The sequence below is a fragment of the Pantherophis guttatus genome, chromosome 2 (assembly GCF_059756535.1).
Source record: "Pantherophis guttatus breed Tessera chromosome 2, ASM5975653v1, whole genome shotgun sequence".
Taxonomy (NCBI): domain Eukaryota; kingdom Metazoa; phylum Chordata; class Lepidosauria; order Squamata; family Colubridae; genus Pantherophis; species Pantherophis guttatus.
In genome coordinates this window covers 46896585-46911357 of record NC_142064.1, presented here as the reverse complement: position 1 = coordinate 46911357, position 14773 = coordinate 46896585, and the positions used below count along the sequence as shown (strand labels likewise).

Below are 14773 nucleotides of genomic sequence, written 5' to 3'. Positions count from 1 at the left end.
CATAACTAACTTTGTAAGTGATCTGATAAAGTACCTCTACCACCCCAGACAGCATTATTCAAATAACTTCTGTTCATAGAAAATAAATCTTGGTATTTGGGTTGCAAGTTTTATGATTTCCATATGAATCAGGAGCCTACATTGTAAGGTGGCAACACTTGCATTTGTAAGTAGGACTTGCGACTCTTCAGAGAGTCAGACAGGTATCTTTTCGGGTCTACCTAGAGATGTAAAGAATTAAATAGAGGACCTCTGGCATTTAAAATAGAAGCTTTGTTGTTGCTTTTATCTTGCTTCTAAGTTATTGGCCATTTCTCTTCATTTTTATTTCACCTTTGGTTTAGATTTGGGTTTCAGCAAATAAAGCTAAATATCTTGAGATAGTTTTCTTTTTTAAAAAAATATGATAGCCTCATTGGGATTGTAAAGGGAGTTCTAGGCAAATAAAATCCCTGTTCATAGCATTATAATAAAAATGTGCTGCTTATCCTTTGGAATTTTAGAAAAAGAAGAAACATACTGTGCAAGCATCAAACAAAACTCTTCACATTGATGAAATCACAGCTGTCCAGTTTTATTGTTTATTTTACCTAAATATAATAATAGATAAATAAAATGCATTCTGAAACTACAGTAATCTGGCTAGAATTAACCACAAGATTTGTTTGTGCATCTGTGTATATAAATGCATAAGCATTTGAAGTGAACTGCTTTCTAAGAATTTGTCTAGCCAAAATTTGTAATAATTTAATTTAATTTAATTAGTTCAATTTATATGCCGCCTTTCTCTGGAGACTCAGGGTGGCTTACAGTGCATTTAAAAAAAAAACCATTATAAAAACATTTAAAAATTAAAACATTAAAACCCACTCACACCATTCATGGCCGGATCTCACAATATCACAACAGCGAGATCAACGGCCCCAGGCCTGCCGGAAAAGCCAGGTCTTCACCGCTTTTCGGAAGGCCAATAGGGTGGGGGTGGTCCAGACCTCAGGAAGTAACTGGTTCCAGAGAGCTGGGGCAGCCACAGAGAAAGCCCTCCCCTGCGGGCCCGCCAGCTGGCATTGTTTAGCTGATGGGACCCAAAGGAGACCAACTCTGTGGGATCTTACCAGTCACTGGGAGCTATGTGGTAGAAGGCAGTCTTGAAGATAACCTGGCCCTGAGCCATGTAGGGCTTTAAAGGTAATAACCAACACCTTGAATTGTGCCCGGAGACCAATAGGGAGCCAGTGCAGCTCGCGGAGAATTGGTGTAATGTGGGTGTATCTAGGTGCACCCACGATAGCTTGCGCAGCTGCATTCTGGACCAACTGTAGTCTCCGAACACTTTTCAAGGGTAGCCCCATGTAGAGCGTGTTGCAATAATCTAACCGTGAGGTGACAAGGGCATGAGTGACTGTGAGGAGAGCCTCCTGATCCAAGTAGGGTCGCAATTGGTGCACCAGGCGAACCTGTGCAAAGGTCCCCCTAGTCACAGCTGTCAGATGTTGCTCTAATCTTAGCTGTGAGTCTAGGAGGACATCCAAATTGCGAGCCCATTCTGACGGGGACAATATCTCTTTAGTTTTTACATAGGAAAGCTGTACATCAAATTCAATAATTTATAAGAAACTTCATCAAAATCTGAAAGTGAACATTTTACAACTGGACACTTTTGCACAAATTATATGATTACAGACACACACAAACAAACACAATTAACCTAGTGGTGCAGCAGACTAATAGCCTGTTATTAACATTCAGCTGCCTGCAATTACTGCAAGTTCAAATCTCCCCAGGCTCAAGGTTGACTCAGCCTTCCATCCTTTCTAAGGTAGGTAAATTGAGGACCCAGTTTGTGGGGGCAATAAGCTGACTTTGTATAAATATACAAAAGTATGAAGGCTATTGCTTAGCACATTGTAAGCCGCCCTGAGTCTCCGGAGAAGGGCGGCATATAAATCATTTTTTTTAAAAAAAAACCTACCATATTTGCTATGATTACTCAATAAAATTAAGCCAGACTTGAATAGACTAAGAGCCATTCTAAAGCCTTTTTATATTTGCTTTGCTGCAGCAGAATTTCTGGACCCATATATATTTATGCAATGTCACAAGTTTAAAATAGCAATGTCAATATATTTTTATTAAGTGCTGCAGTACCTTGAGGGAAAGGCATTAACTGAATGATGATTTCTCATCATCCAATTGGTCAGCTGGAAGAAACACTGATTGGCTGATAGTAATGAGCATACACTTAGTGTTCAAAAATTAGAGAATTGAACATGAACACATGGCCAGTTTTCAAATGGATTCAAGGGACTGTGGACTGGAAATGGTGTTGGAAGAAAACAGTAAACTAAAATTCAATAAAGTAAAACATACACATTGTACTCAAATTTTATTCTGTATTTATAAAATGTGAAATGCCATACTATCTGTACAGTTTTCACAGTGCTTTGCTAAATCCTTATGATATTGTTTGATCAATGAACCTTGAATTGCAATTTAGTCTTACAGAACCCCCAGAGGAAAATAACTAGAGCAATGTTTCTAAAAAAAAAATTTCTAATGCTTTGCTGTCATCAAATAGTTGTCTTAATTTATTCAACCCAGACGCAATGTCTTTATTTAAAAAAAAAAACACTTTCCTACAGCTAAAAAAAAGCCATATAAATACTCTGGTTCCATGCCATATAGAGATTTATAAGTAATAATCAGTATCTTGAATTGTACCCAGAAGCAAATTGGGAGCCAGGGCATTTGACAGAGCAAAAGTGTAACATGGACTTAATGGACCATCTGAATCTTCTGAATGTTCTTCGTGGTCAGCCCTATATACAGTGCAATGCAGTAGTCTATTTGGAAGATTACCAAAGCATGAATGATCATGTATGGGGCTTGCTTATCCAAGAAGAGGCACAACAAAGAGCTGTGGGAAAGCCCTTGGTCACATCTGTTACCTGCTGTTTGTAGACCCCAAATTGTGCAATAATACTGTCTGATGCAGAATTAAAGACTGGAAATCATCAGCTCCAAGATACCTAAAACCCAAAGTACTCCATCTTTCTGTGATTGAACTGTATCTTCACTTTTCCCATGCAGAACCCACAGAAACCAGGCAATGAGATAAAACCTGAATGGCATCATTTGGTTATTCAGAACAGAGATATGGAGCAGGGTATCATCAGTGTATTGATGACACCACACCTCAAGATGTTGCATGACCTTATCCAGTGTCTTCAAGTAGTTAAACATGAGCAGGGAGATAGTTGAGCCCTGAGGCATTCCACACAATAGGAGCTGTGAGACATCCCCGCATCCCTCATTGACACTGACTGGAACAAACTGCAGAGGAAGGTTGAGAAGCAGCATAAAACAATATCCCAATTCCTAACTCCTGGAGCTTGTCCAGAAGGATACCAGACTTGATAGTATCAAAGGTTGCTAAAATGAACACTGTATTTCCATCATGCTTCCTCCAGAGATCATTCACAGGTGCAATCAACACTGTTTCATTCAGGGCCCTTTGATGGCAGAAGGCAAACACCTTTTCAACAATCTTCCCTGAAATTTTGCCCAAAACAAAATTTAGGTTTAGGAATGTTTCATGAGGAGAGATCATGCCCGTGGTCTCTTTAAAGGACAGCAGAACTGCCTCCCTCACAAGGATGCACTCATGCTGCTTAGACTTACCATACACAATTTGGCTAGCTCAGTTAAGGATAAAGGTGAGATGGCCAAACTTTAAACTCTAACAATCCTGCCCACTTTCTCAAGATTAACAGGACCAAACTCAGCCCTAATAACTGAACTAGGATGTATTTCAAGTCTACTCCAAATGACATGCACTAAAGCTAAGATCTAATTTATGCTAACCATAGTTAGGAATTCATTCTATAGTTTTAGCTTCAGATTTATGCTTCCATTTTATACCTGCTCAAGGCTCAGCTCCATAAAGTCATAAATGCATTCTCGTTATACTGGTGGGACAAATTTTTGAGACAGAGCCTTCCTTTTCAGTCTTAAATTTTAAAAAATTGTTTGCTGGCATCCAATCGAGTCATAATTTTAAATTATCCTAATCCAAATAGTCCATTATAAAAAATGTTATGAATACTGACTATAATACTATTCAATTTGAGATCCCTCCTTTTCTCTCAATTATAAAAATATATTTTTGATGGCAAAGATTTTGAGTTATGTTTGTTCCTGCTACCTCTTTGGTTAAATATTTATAACTTAATATTGATCAACAAACATCAGCATGTAAAATGACCAAGATTGAGAAAGAAAAATTGATTGCTCAAGAAACAGGAACCGTGTAACATTTTGAAGGGAATTTTTTTCCTAATCACTCTTTTTAAATTCAATTGTAGGAGATTGGTTTGCTTAATAAGGGAGAAGGGACAGGATCTGATATCCCTGGTCTATCAGATTTAAATCCTATTCAATTTCAACTCCATATTGGACTAGTTCTTTATCTAAACTCTATTTTCTGACTTCATTTGGGAATCACAGTTGATGTACAAACATGTTGCAATAACGTGTAAATTATAAAATCAAATTACTATTGTCCAACTAGACTGAAAATATTAATTTTTGATTACAAGGCAACATTATATGGCCCATTGTCATCCAACATATTCTGTAAACTTTAAAAATATTATCATGGCACTAATGATGAAAGTGGAGGAATATGGCTGGAGGAATTGGCCTTCTCTTTCCAAGCTGTGCTATTAGAAAATATAGAATATTGAGATATCCTATGTGTAGGACCATTAGACAGAAGCATAAGTGTTTCACAATTTGTCTAAATTAGGATTAGATAAACAAGTCTTGCTTCATAAACAAGACTTTGCCTTTCATCCTCCAGCAATTAAAGTTGCATCATAAGCACTCTTTAAGCTTGAATTTGTTGATTTTGTTGTAGGATGAAGGAAAATGCAGACCACTGGAAGTAACAAAGGTCGAAGGTGCTGAAATTGGCATGGATAACAGCCTGGGCAAGCCTTTTGCATTTAAATGTGTTCCTCGGGCTGGAAACAGGGTTTTTTATTTCCGTGCTACATCAGCCCAAGAAATGAAGAGGTACATTCCACTCACTGAATTAGTATGTTTTCTCTTTTTTTGTGCTGCATTTATTAAATTATGTAACAGGAATACTCATCAGCCTGTTGTGGAAGGAAGAGAGAACAAACATATGGCACTCTGACTTAATTACAGTTCTCTCTTTCTCTGGCAAGGATTGTCTCTGTTAGCATTTTGTTATTCCCAGTAGGGTGGGGTTGGGGGGGCTTGGAGTCATTTCTCTTCTTTCTTTAATGTAGCAGTTGTGTTAGATCACATCAGAATTATATCTGGTCCAAGATTCTATTTTTCACATGACCAACAAGAGCTCTACCAAATGTTCAGAAGAAAAAAAAGAAGGTTGTAATGCTTTCCTCTATATTATTCCTTGTCTATTCATAGACATATTGTGTCTGCCAGAACTCCCATTAGTGTAATTCCTCGGTGTCATATATGTGTGTGTGTGTGTATGTACTCCAGAAGCACCATCCCTGTTACTGACCACTAGCAGTACTGATGATCAAGATAATAGCAAGGAGTGTTCCTTTCATTCCACTCTGTCTCTACAGATAACCCTCATTTAGTAACCACAACCAGAAACAGTAACTGGGTGGTTAAGTGAAATGGTTTCTAAGTAAAACTGTAATTATGCCTATGAACTTCACCTTTCTTTTGCTTTGCAATGTGAGGATTGGTCCTAAAGTTACTTTTTCATCATCATCATTATTGCAAACAATTATTAAACAAGACAGTTGCTAAATGAGGACTACCTGTACACTGCTTTTGTCTGATTGAAAGATTGATACTTTTAGGCACTGTCTTCAGCCTTCTACCTACTGAAAGAACAAAATACTCTTCCTTCTCCTCTCCACACCCTCACAACGAGGATGCAAGTGTTACCTCAAAGCAAGTTTCTTAATATAAACAGTTTTGTTTTATTACCTGGCTCTAGATAATCTTAACTGCTCTACTTACGCACAATGTGGGTTTGTTTGTTTGTTTGCTTGGTGCTTTGAGTCAGTGTTGACACATGGTAACTACCTAGTTTAGTTCTTGCAGTTACCTTGTCAATATTTTTGGAAGTGGTTTTCCATTGCTTGCTTTGTAGAATTGACTGACAGTGCCTGGCCCAAGTTCATCCAGTTAGCTTCATATCAGGGGCAGAGGGTGGGGTGGCTTGAACTCACAGTCTCCCAGATTCTAGTTACCGGTTTATGCCTTAACCACCACATCAAACTTGCTCACTTGAGCAAATGTGTATGCTAAATTCACAGCTCAGAGAAGGAACTAGGTGTTCCAGTTAGTTACCATCCATTCTTTTGGACTAGACAAGTAGAGTAATATCAAATGTGCACAGCTCAAGAGGCTTCCATCTTTTCTTGCATAAGCCTTTCAATTGCTGTTAGTCAATGCATTACTCTTTTCTTCCAGACAAAACTATACCTTTTTGTATTTTTCCCCAAAGGTGGGTAGATATCATGGAAAAAGCTGCACATCCTATTCATCAGGTAATATCATTTTTAAAATATTAAAAGTAAAATTATTGTTTGATATAGAGGTTAGGGGAGACTGGAACCTCAGGGCAGATATGAAGGGATGCTGGGGGTTGAAGATGCTAAGCTCACCATCTGAATTACAATCCAATGTCCAATTTATAGGACCTCCTCTAAAAGCCAGGTTACAACTGGCTACAATTCTGGCTGTTGAATGCCAGGTCATTCTGTAATAAATCTGTCCTTATACATGATTTGATAATGGATGAGAGAGCTGACCTGGTTTGTATCATTGAAACCTGGGTAGGCCAAGACAGAGCTTTTTCCTCTCAGAGATGTGACTACTTTGGTTTTATGTTGGCCCTCAGAGGATCTGCCCTGCAGATAACCAAGTGAGAGACTATCTGAAGAAGACTGTTGCTGTTGTACTATCCTCTCTGCTGCACAGTATCTTCCCTGCCTGAGCTTCTGGTTCGATTGCTGGGTTGGTGATTGAAACCCAGGAGTGAAATCCAGCAGGTTCTGACAGGGACCTTTTGAGTAGTTCGGAGAACCGGCAAATACCACATCTGGCTGGCCCCAGAGTGGGGTGGGAATGGAGATTTTGCAATATCCTTCCCCTGCCATGCCCACCAAGGCACACCACACCCATCAAGTCACGCCCACAGAACCGGTAGTAAAAAAAATAGGATTTCACCACTGTTGAAACCCTTAGCCTTGCCATACTTAGAAATTTCAATTTGCTGCCCAGTGACATTGAGTCTGGAGTAGCTTAGTAGGTCATGATTTCCATGGCAGCTATGGACCTGTTCAAGTCATCAGGTCCCAAGCATACTGAAGGTTGCACACTAAAGCTAGTTTTTGTCTTGAGGCAGAATCACTATATTTTTTTGGATCAACATCTGGAATTGGGGGTGAGAGGCATTGTTTTACATTGGTTCTCCTCCATTCTCTGTTTGGTTTCAATTAGTGTTCATTACTAGGGAAAGATTCTGCACATGACTCCTCACCTGTGAGATCCTCAAAGTTTGACATTCTCACCAATTCACTGTGTGTGTGTGTGTGTGTGTGTGTGTGTGTGTGTGTGTGTGTGTGCACGCACACATACTCATAAGCTGCCCAGAGGTATCTGAAGAGGGATGACCAGTCAATGCAGTAAAAGAAATAAACTTGTGGAATAAATGGCATTATCATAGCTATTTTGTTTTCTTCCTAGTGTTTTCTCACACATGTAAGGTCCCCCCTCTTGCATATCCCCAGATCCTTGGGAAGAACTGAAAGGTGGATAAAAATGCCAAATCTAGTCTGAATATCTGGCTGACTGTGCAACAAACCATAATAAATGCAAATGTTTTATGGGTATTTCAGCTCAGGCTTTAAACATGAGTCAGTATAACAAAGCTCATCCTTGACAGTGAGAAATAACTGCAACTGGATGCTCAATCATCTAATTGTGTCGATGACAGGGCTGCCCCTTAGAAACTTCTCAAACTTCTGTGACATTTTAAAGGCTAGGAAACTTACGTGCAATAAAATATCATGGATTAAAGTTGCTGTATCAGCTGCAATTCACAGGAATTTATGATAAATTATTTTTTTTCAAGAGACTTAGATGTCATGAAGTTGATTTATAAGCAAACTCTGGAGTGAACGTTGATGCCTAAAAATAGTTTCTGGGATTACATTTTAATTGCCTCATTTAAGGGCCCTATTTAGGAAGCATATCAAATAATTATCAGTTGAATTAAGAAGTACCTTCTTTTAACAATAACTTTATTGTCATTGTATGTGTATACACAGTATACCCATGCAATGAAATTCACTTAACACCCAAAGACCAGGTCCAACACACATAACAATCCCCAAACACATCACCTCACAGCACAAATTTCCCACCCCTAAACCACCCAAACATCCACACAACAGACCAAGTAATGCTGTCCAACAGCTCACTGACGGTGGCCCTTTTTAGTTCATTGTTGAGTGCAATTATAGCTCTGGGGTAAAAACTATTCAGAAAACATGTGGTCCGAGTTTTAATTGTTCACTACTTAAGCAAAATTTCTACTACCATTAGATATATTTCTCAATATATCTCAATATATCAAATAAGTGTTTCTTGACGTCATGAAATGGTCACTTATAGCAAATGTAATAATGTTTAAGAATTGAATGTAGTAGACATTCTTGTGATAGAAGGGCACAAATTGGATATGACAGACGTTTAGCCCTAAAAATGAAAGGCATTCATTGTATACTGAGCATATAATTGATTAGTCCACTTTTAAACACATGTAGAGATGTTTGCATGTCAGCAGTTTCTGTACAAGTGGGGAAAATTTACTTATTTTCTAATGTTAACATACAGAACCATGTGTGGGAAGATGTCACCATGCACAATACAAGCCTTCCACCACTTGCTATCAAAAACCCAGAGTGCCTGGGGCTCCTTCACCAGCTGGACAAAACCAAGAATATATGGGTTCAACATTATTGCATTTTGAAAGATGGCTGTTTATATTTTTATGCTAGCATACGTTCTACACATGCTGTTGGTAGGTGGATCTGCCTTTCTGTTTTGCATCCTTTTTCCTCTTTAGAGAAATTCTCCTCAGTTACATAAAATAGTTTATAATATCTTGTTATATTGTGTTAATGGTAATATTATTATAATTCTAATGTTATATAAACTTCCATAGCATTTTGAATTATGCTAGAAAAAGCAATGATCTTCCCCCACTAATTTATTTTATATCCTTCTTAAAATATGTAAGGTAGTTATATAACATACATATTTAGACATCATTATAGCAAATGGGACAGCTGATTGCATCTTCCATATGCTAAATGTGTGAGGACAGCCTTCTATTTAGCATCTGTGTATATTAGAGCCAAAAAAAGATTGTGGTGAAATATAGAGAAATGTAGATGTGTAGACTCAGAGCCAAACCAAAGCCCGGGATGTTGCATCACAGCTATCTGCTCAAGACAATACATCACAGAACTCAGGATGTTACAACACTAAAGCTCAGGATGTTACAACACTGAAGCTCAGGATATTACAACACAGCCAACTACCCAGGATGTTGCAGCACAGGACTCAGGATGTCACAACACTAGAGCTCAGGATGCTACCACACAACCCATTACTCAGGTCATTACAACACAAAAGACTAATGGGCACACAGCTAGAACCTCGCCCACACAGGATGTTATGAAACAGCCGACTAATCTGCAAACATCAACTCCATCTACTAATCAAGATGTAACAACACAGCCAACCAACCCACTTACAACAACAAAGCCAGCACTCTACACCTCCCCACCAGTATTTATAGAGAGATGGCATCTGTCTCTCTCTCTCTCTCTCTCTCTCTCTCTCTCTCTCTCTCTCTCTCTCTCTCTCTATCTATCTATCTATCTATCTATCTATCTATCTATCTATCTATCTATCTATATATATATATATATATATATATATATATATATATATATATATATATTAGGAGCATAATATTGTAGTGTTTTTCTTTCACTGTGGTCAGTTTCAGTCATTTTTGGCAGAAGGTAGAAGTCAGAGCCAAGGGCCCTGGTTTGTGGGATCCCTCAGAACTATGGCATGCTTTGGGTCCTATTTAGGACCCAACTATGGCATGCTATTGGGTCCTAATCATCTCATGGGCTCCAACAGGGCAGTTATCTCTGCTGTCATGATTGTGACTTTGTTGTTTTAATTTTTATAAACTGCCCAGAGATTCACGGCTGAGTGATTAGCCAGAGAAATTAAATGTTTAAATAAATAAAAATAATTAAATTAAGCTTAAGTTAGTCACATTTATATGTTTTATAATTTTTTCCAGATTTTTCTTTTATATCTCCTGAAAGCCCAAGTTCATATGTTCATTTTCCTCACACTGGTGAAACAGCCTCTTGAGATAGAGTAACTCCTAGTCCCATGGTACAGTAGACTCTTGAGACAGAGCAATCCTGCTTTAAAATACTAAAATTCAGAATTGCTGAATTTATTTATTTATTTATTTATAATTTAATTTATACATCGCCCCCCTCCCGAAGGACTCGGGGCAGTGTACAGCCAATTAAAAACACAAAATACAACAACAGTTTTAAAATAGTTAAAAGTATTAAATAATTTCGGCCGGAATTTAAAACCCAAAATTTAAAACACCAATTTAAAAATCATTTACATAGATAGCCCTGCCTGGCGGAACAGCAGGATCTTAAGGGCACAGCGAAACACACAGAGGTCGGAGATCTTGCGTATTTCCGGGGGCAGTTCATTCCCCAGGGCAGGAGCTCCCACAGAGAAGCCCTTCCCCTGGGTGTCGCCAGCCGGCATAACTTGGCCGATGAGGAGTCCCTCTCTGTGGGAGCGAATTGGCCGGTGGGAGGCTACTGGTGGCAGAAGTCGGTCTTGAAGGTATCCAGGTCCTGAGCCATGGAGTGCTTTAAAGGTGGTAACCAACTCCTTGAATCACACCCGGAACACCACTGGGAGCCAGTGCAGCTCTCACAGGAGAGGTGTCACATGGGCGCAACGAGTCGCGCCCATAACCACCCACGCGGCCGCATTCTGGACCAGCTGGAGCTTCCGAGTGCTCTTCAAGGGGAGCCCCATGTAGAGAGCATTACAGTAGTCCAGCCGGGAGGTGACAAGGGCATGAGTGACCGTGCGTAAGGCGTCCCGGTCCAAAAAGGGCCGCAACTGGCGGATCAGGCAGCTACCTGTATTTTATGATGCATTCTCTAAAGCATGAAACTTTAATTCAAAAGTCCTTTTCCAGATTGGTTTTCAGGCTTTTCATAACCCAAATATAATAGTGAGAATTAACTGATAGTCTTAGTAGCCTTTTAAATGATGAGTAGGAGTCTTTCCCATCACATCTTTTGGAGTTTTTCCAGTATCCTTTGCCATTTACATATTATCTTTTTTTTTTAGGGGGCATTTATTTGCAGGGTTACACTGTGAGTGAACAAAGCCTTGGTTCCAGAAGATATGTGATTGAAGTAAAGCCACCTTCAGAAGAGTTTACTGCTTTCTACTTATGTGCCGAAAGTGTCAATGAAAACCAGCGGTAAATCATTTCACCTTTTTTCCAACTATTTGTTTATTTTTCCTCCTCTGGTATATTTCTACTTCCTGTTCCTACTTTACGGTAAGTGCAGAAAAGAGAATAGAATAGAATAGAATAGAATAGAATAGAATAGAATAGAATAGAATAGAATAGAATAGAATAGAATAACAGAGTTGAAAGGGATCTTGGAGGTCTTCTAAACCAACCTCCTGTTTAGGCAGGAAACCCTGCATCACTTCAAAGAAATGATTATCCAACGTCTTCTTAAAAACTTCCAGTGTTGGAGCATTCACAACTTCTGGAGGCAAGTTGTTCCACTGATTAATTGTTCTAACTGTCAGGAAATTTCTCCTTAGTTCTAAATTGCTTCTCTCTTTGATTAGTTTCCACCCATTGCTTCTTGTCCTGCCCTCAGGTGCTTTGGAGAATAGCTTCGCTCCCTCTTGTTTGTGGCAACCCTTGAGATATTGAAACACTGCTATCATGTCTCCCCTAGTCCTTCTTTTCATTAAACTAGACATACCCAGTTCCTGCAACTGTTCTTCATATGTTTTAGCTTCCAGTCCCCTAATCATCTTCCAAACCAGCCTCCAGTCCCTAGAAAAGCCTAATTATTTAAAAGGGAGCTCTAATTGTTTTCAAATAAAAATATGAATATTCATACTTATACAAAAATAAATAATGTTGGTCTTTAAAGATAATTTTTGTAGTTGTCATGGCTGCAACTCACTTCATCGAATAGAAGCATTATCCAAAACTGACAAATTTTATGTATTTATATAAAATGGGTTTTAAAGAGCTTTCTCTATATATAAACTTACATATATATAAACAAATATTAGGAGTATCCTTCATGTTGTGCAATGCAAAGAAGTATCTTATGTAATACCCAATTGCAAATAAATTCAGCAAGTTACTGTATACAATAGCACTAATTGAGTTTCTATTATCCATGTACTTTAACCTAACATTTAACATTGAAAAATCAAGTAGAAGCGCTAAGAGAGGGCAGTCAAATTTGCTGACAAAATGAAATTTAATAGTTCCACAGCACAGTCTTCCTTCAAAGTTCTGCCTGGGTAAACTTTGGATCAAATCCAAGAACAAATGAAGAAATATAAGCTCTTTGTGAAAAAAAAATGCAAAAAATGCCCTTCAAATATTAAGTAGTCTATGATACATTAATAGAAATGCTAAGAGATCTGCAAATGATTAAACCTGTTCTTCAAAATAAAGATCCTACAAGGTATTAAAAATTAATAAACTGATTATGACCTAAGTTTTCCTGGAGAAATTCTTAAGCCAGGCTGGATAACCTTAGATCTAAGTGACAATGTGACCCCCAAATTTCTTTTTCTCTCATATGTTCTCAGAAATGACTCAAGGACAAAAGTACACTAATCTATCCTGTTTGAGTCGGAGTCATGAAAATTAGGCCAAACTATAACAAAACCAATGTTGAAATATTCCTCTGTTCACTGCACCCCAAAGCATTATCTTGCTCCTTTATGCTTTCATAGAGTATCTGTATAGAGTAAACTTGGTAGCCTCCATAAGTGTTAGATTTCAGTTCCCTTCAATCAATGCTAGTAGAGATTTACTAGGGATTTTGGAGTTATTGTGATAGCAAAGGCTGGCATAATAAACCTAAAGATATATTAATCTTTAAAAGGGATGTGTGTCTCATGATATAGATAGCTATATTCTTGAGAAGTCTTTCACACAGTCAACTGAATCCCAGCTTTAGCCATATTTATTTGGCATAGACCCAATTAAAATAATTTACATATTGTGGATTTAAATGGGTTTATACTAAACTTGACTTTATCTGGATTCAACCCATCAACTCAGATGATTTTTTAAAAAAAAATTAGTCAAGTGAATAATCTTTTAAGCAAGCTAAGATACAGCTAGCACTGTGAAAGAGCAGGAGGATTTTCATCTCTTGGCTCGAATTTATTAATGCTTAGGTATTTTCAAGGTAAGGCAGATATCTGTAGTACTGGTAAGTAAAAATATTGCAACTTGTGCAATCTTTGCAAAGGTTAGCTACTTTCTGTAAACTGATCCAAAGAATGAAGTGTGGTGGCAACAAATGGATATGACACATTTTGAAACTCTAGATCAAGAATTTCCAATCTTGGCAACTTAAGATGTGTGGAGTTCAACTCCCAGAATTCCTGGCTGGGGAACTGAAGTCCACACATTTTAAAGTTGCCAAGATTGGGAACCTCTGTTCTTGGTGATACAGTTTTTTTTAAAAGGTATGTTTGATATCTCATTTACTATGTTGTAATTACGTGTGTTTTAATTTGCAGTTAGATAAAAGTCCATTCAATTAATGATCAGCTTTGGCTTGTCCTTTTTTCCAGGTGGATCAGTGCCTTGCAAGCTTCAGTCAGTAAATGGCTTCCTTGGAACAAGGCCACAGAAGACTTCATGCATTGATTGCTATAAGAAGTACAATGTGAAAGGAAAACTCAGACTTCTGTACAACTATTGGTACGGGCTTTTGTTATGAATTTTCAGAACATGAACGCAGCTGCTGGCATAAATTCTTGATCGTGTCCTGGTATCCCATGAGTAGCAAATCCTCTATTTGTTGATTTTTTTGGAAGCATAATGAATTAAAGACTTTACACTCGAATGTTCCTTTATTTATTTCAGCATCTTCTCTTTCATTATTTGAGACAACCCACTGAGTACCTGTATCATTTGTATACAACTTGTTATGCTCTCATTTTCACCGTTAAGAACTTAATTCTCTTGATGAGGCTTGCTAGTTTCTCCTTGGAGTTGTCATTTCCTTTTAGGGGATTAAAATGAAATTTTCCTGAATAATATTGCTTATTTCCACTAGCCCCTAGAGTTTTTAGTGTGTTCATGGGACAATAGTTGTTATAAATAGCAGCGTGTAATTTTGTGCTCATGCAGTGCTGCTGACTTAATTATAGGTATCTCTTGTTACTTGTAACATCTGATGTTTCTCACAGTGGTGGGATGGTATGCTCTCTTCACAGTTTCCTCCAAATTCTGATAAAATCATAAGGGATAGTTTTAATGTCTGGGGATGTATCCAAAAGGTTGCTTGAGTAGAAGATAGCTCAGCTGTCGGTTCTTTCTTTTAGATCC

The 14773-nt window shown here is 38.1% G+C and overlaps 1 protein-coding gene across 1 annotated transcript in view; it reads left to right on the top strand.

Annotated features, from left to right (window-relative positions):
* Window positions 1-14288, top strand: part of LOC117674613 (uncharacterized) — a 39597-nt gene extending 25309 nt beyond the window's left edge. The window contains exons 7-11 of the mRNA XM_034432714.3: window positions 4919-5076; window positions 6521-6563; window positions 8917-9103; window positions 11506-11641; window positions 14014-14288. Of these exons, the coding sequence (XP_034288605.2) occupies window positions 4919-5076; window positions 6521-6563; window positions 8917-9103; window positions 11506-11641; window positions 14014-14089 (600 nt within the window). The 3' untranslated portion in view covers window positions 14090-14288. The remainder of the gene's footprint in view (window positions 1-4918; window positions 5077-6520; window positions 6564-8916; window positions 9104-11505; window positions 11642-14013) is intronic.
* The last annotated feature ends 485 nt before the right edge of the window (window positions 14289-14773 follow it).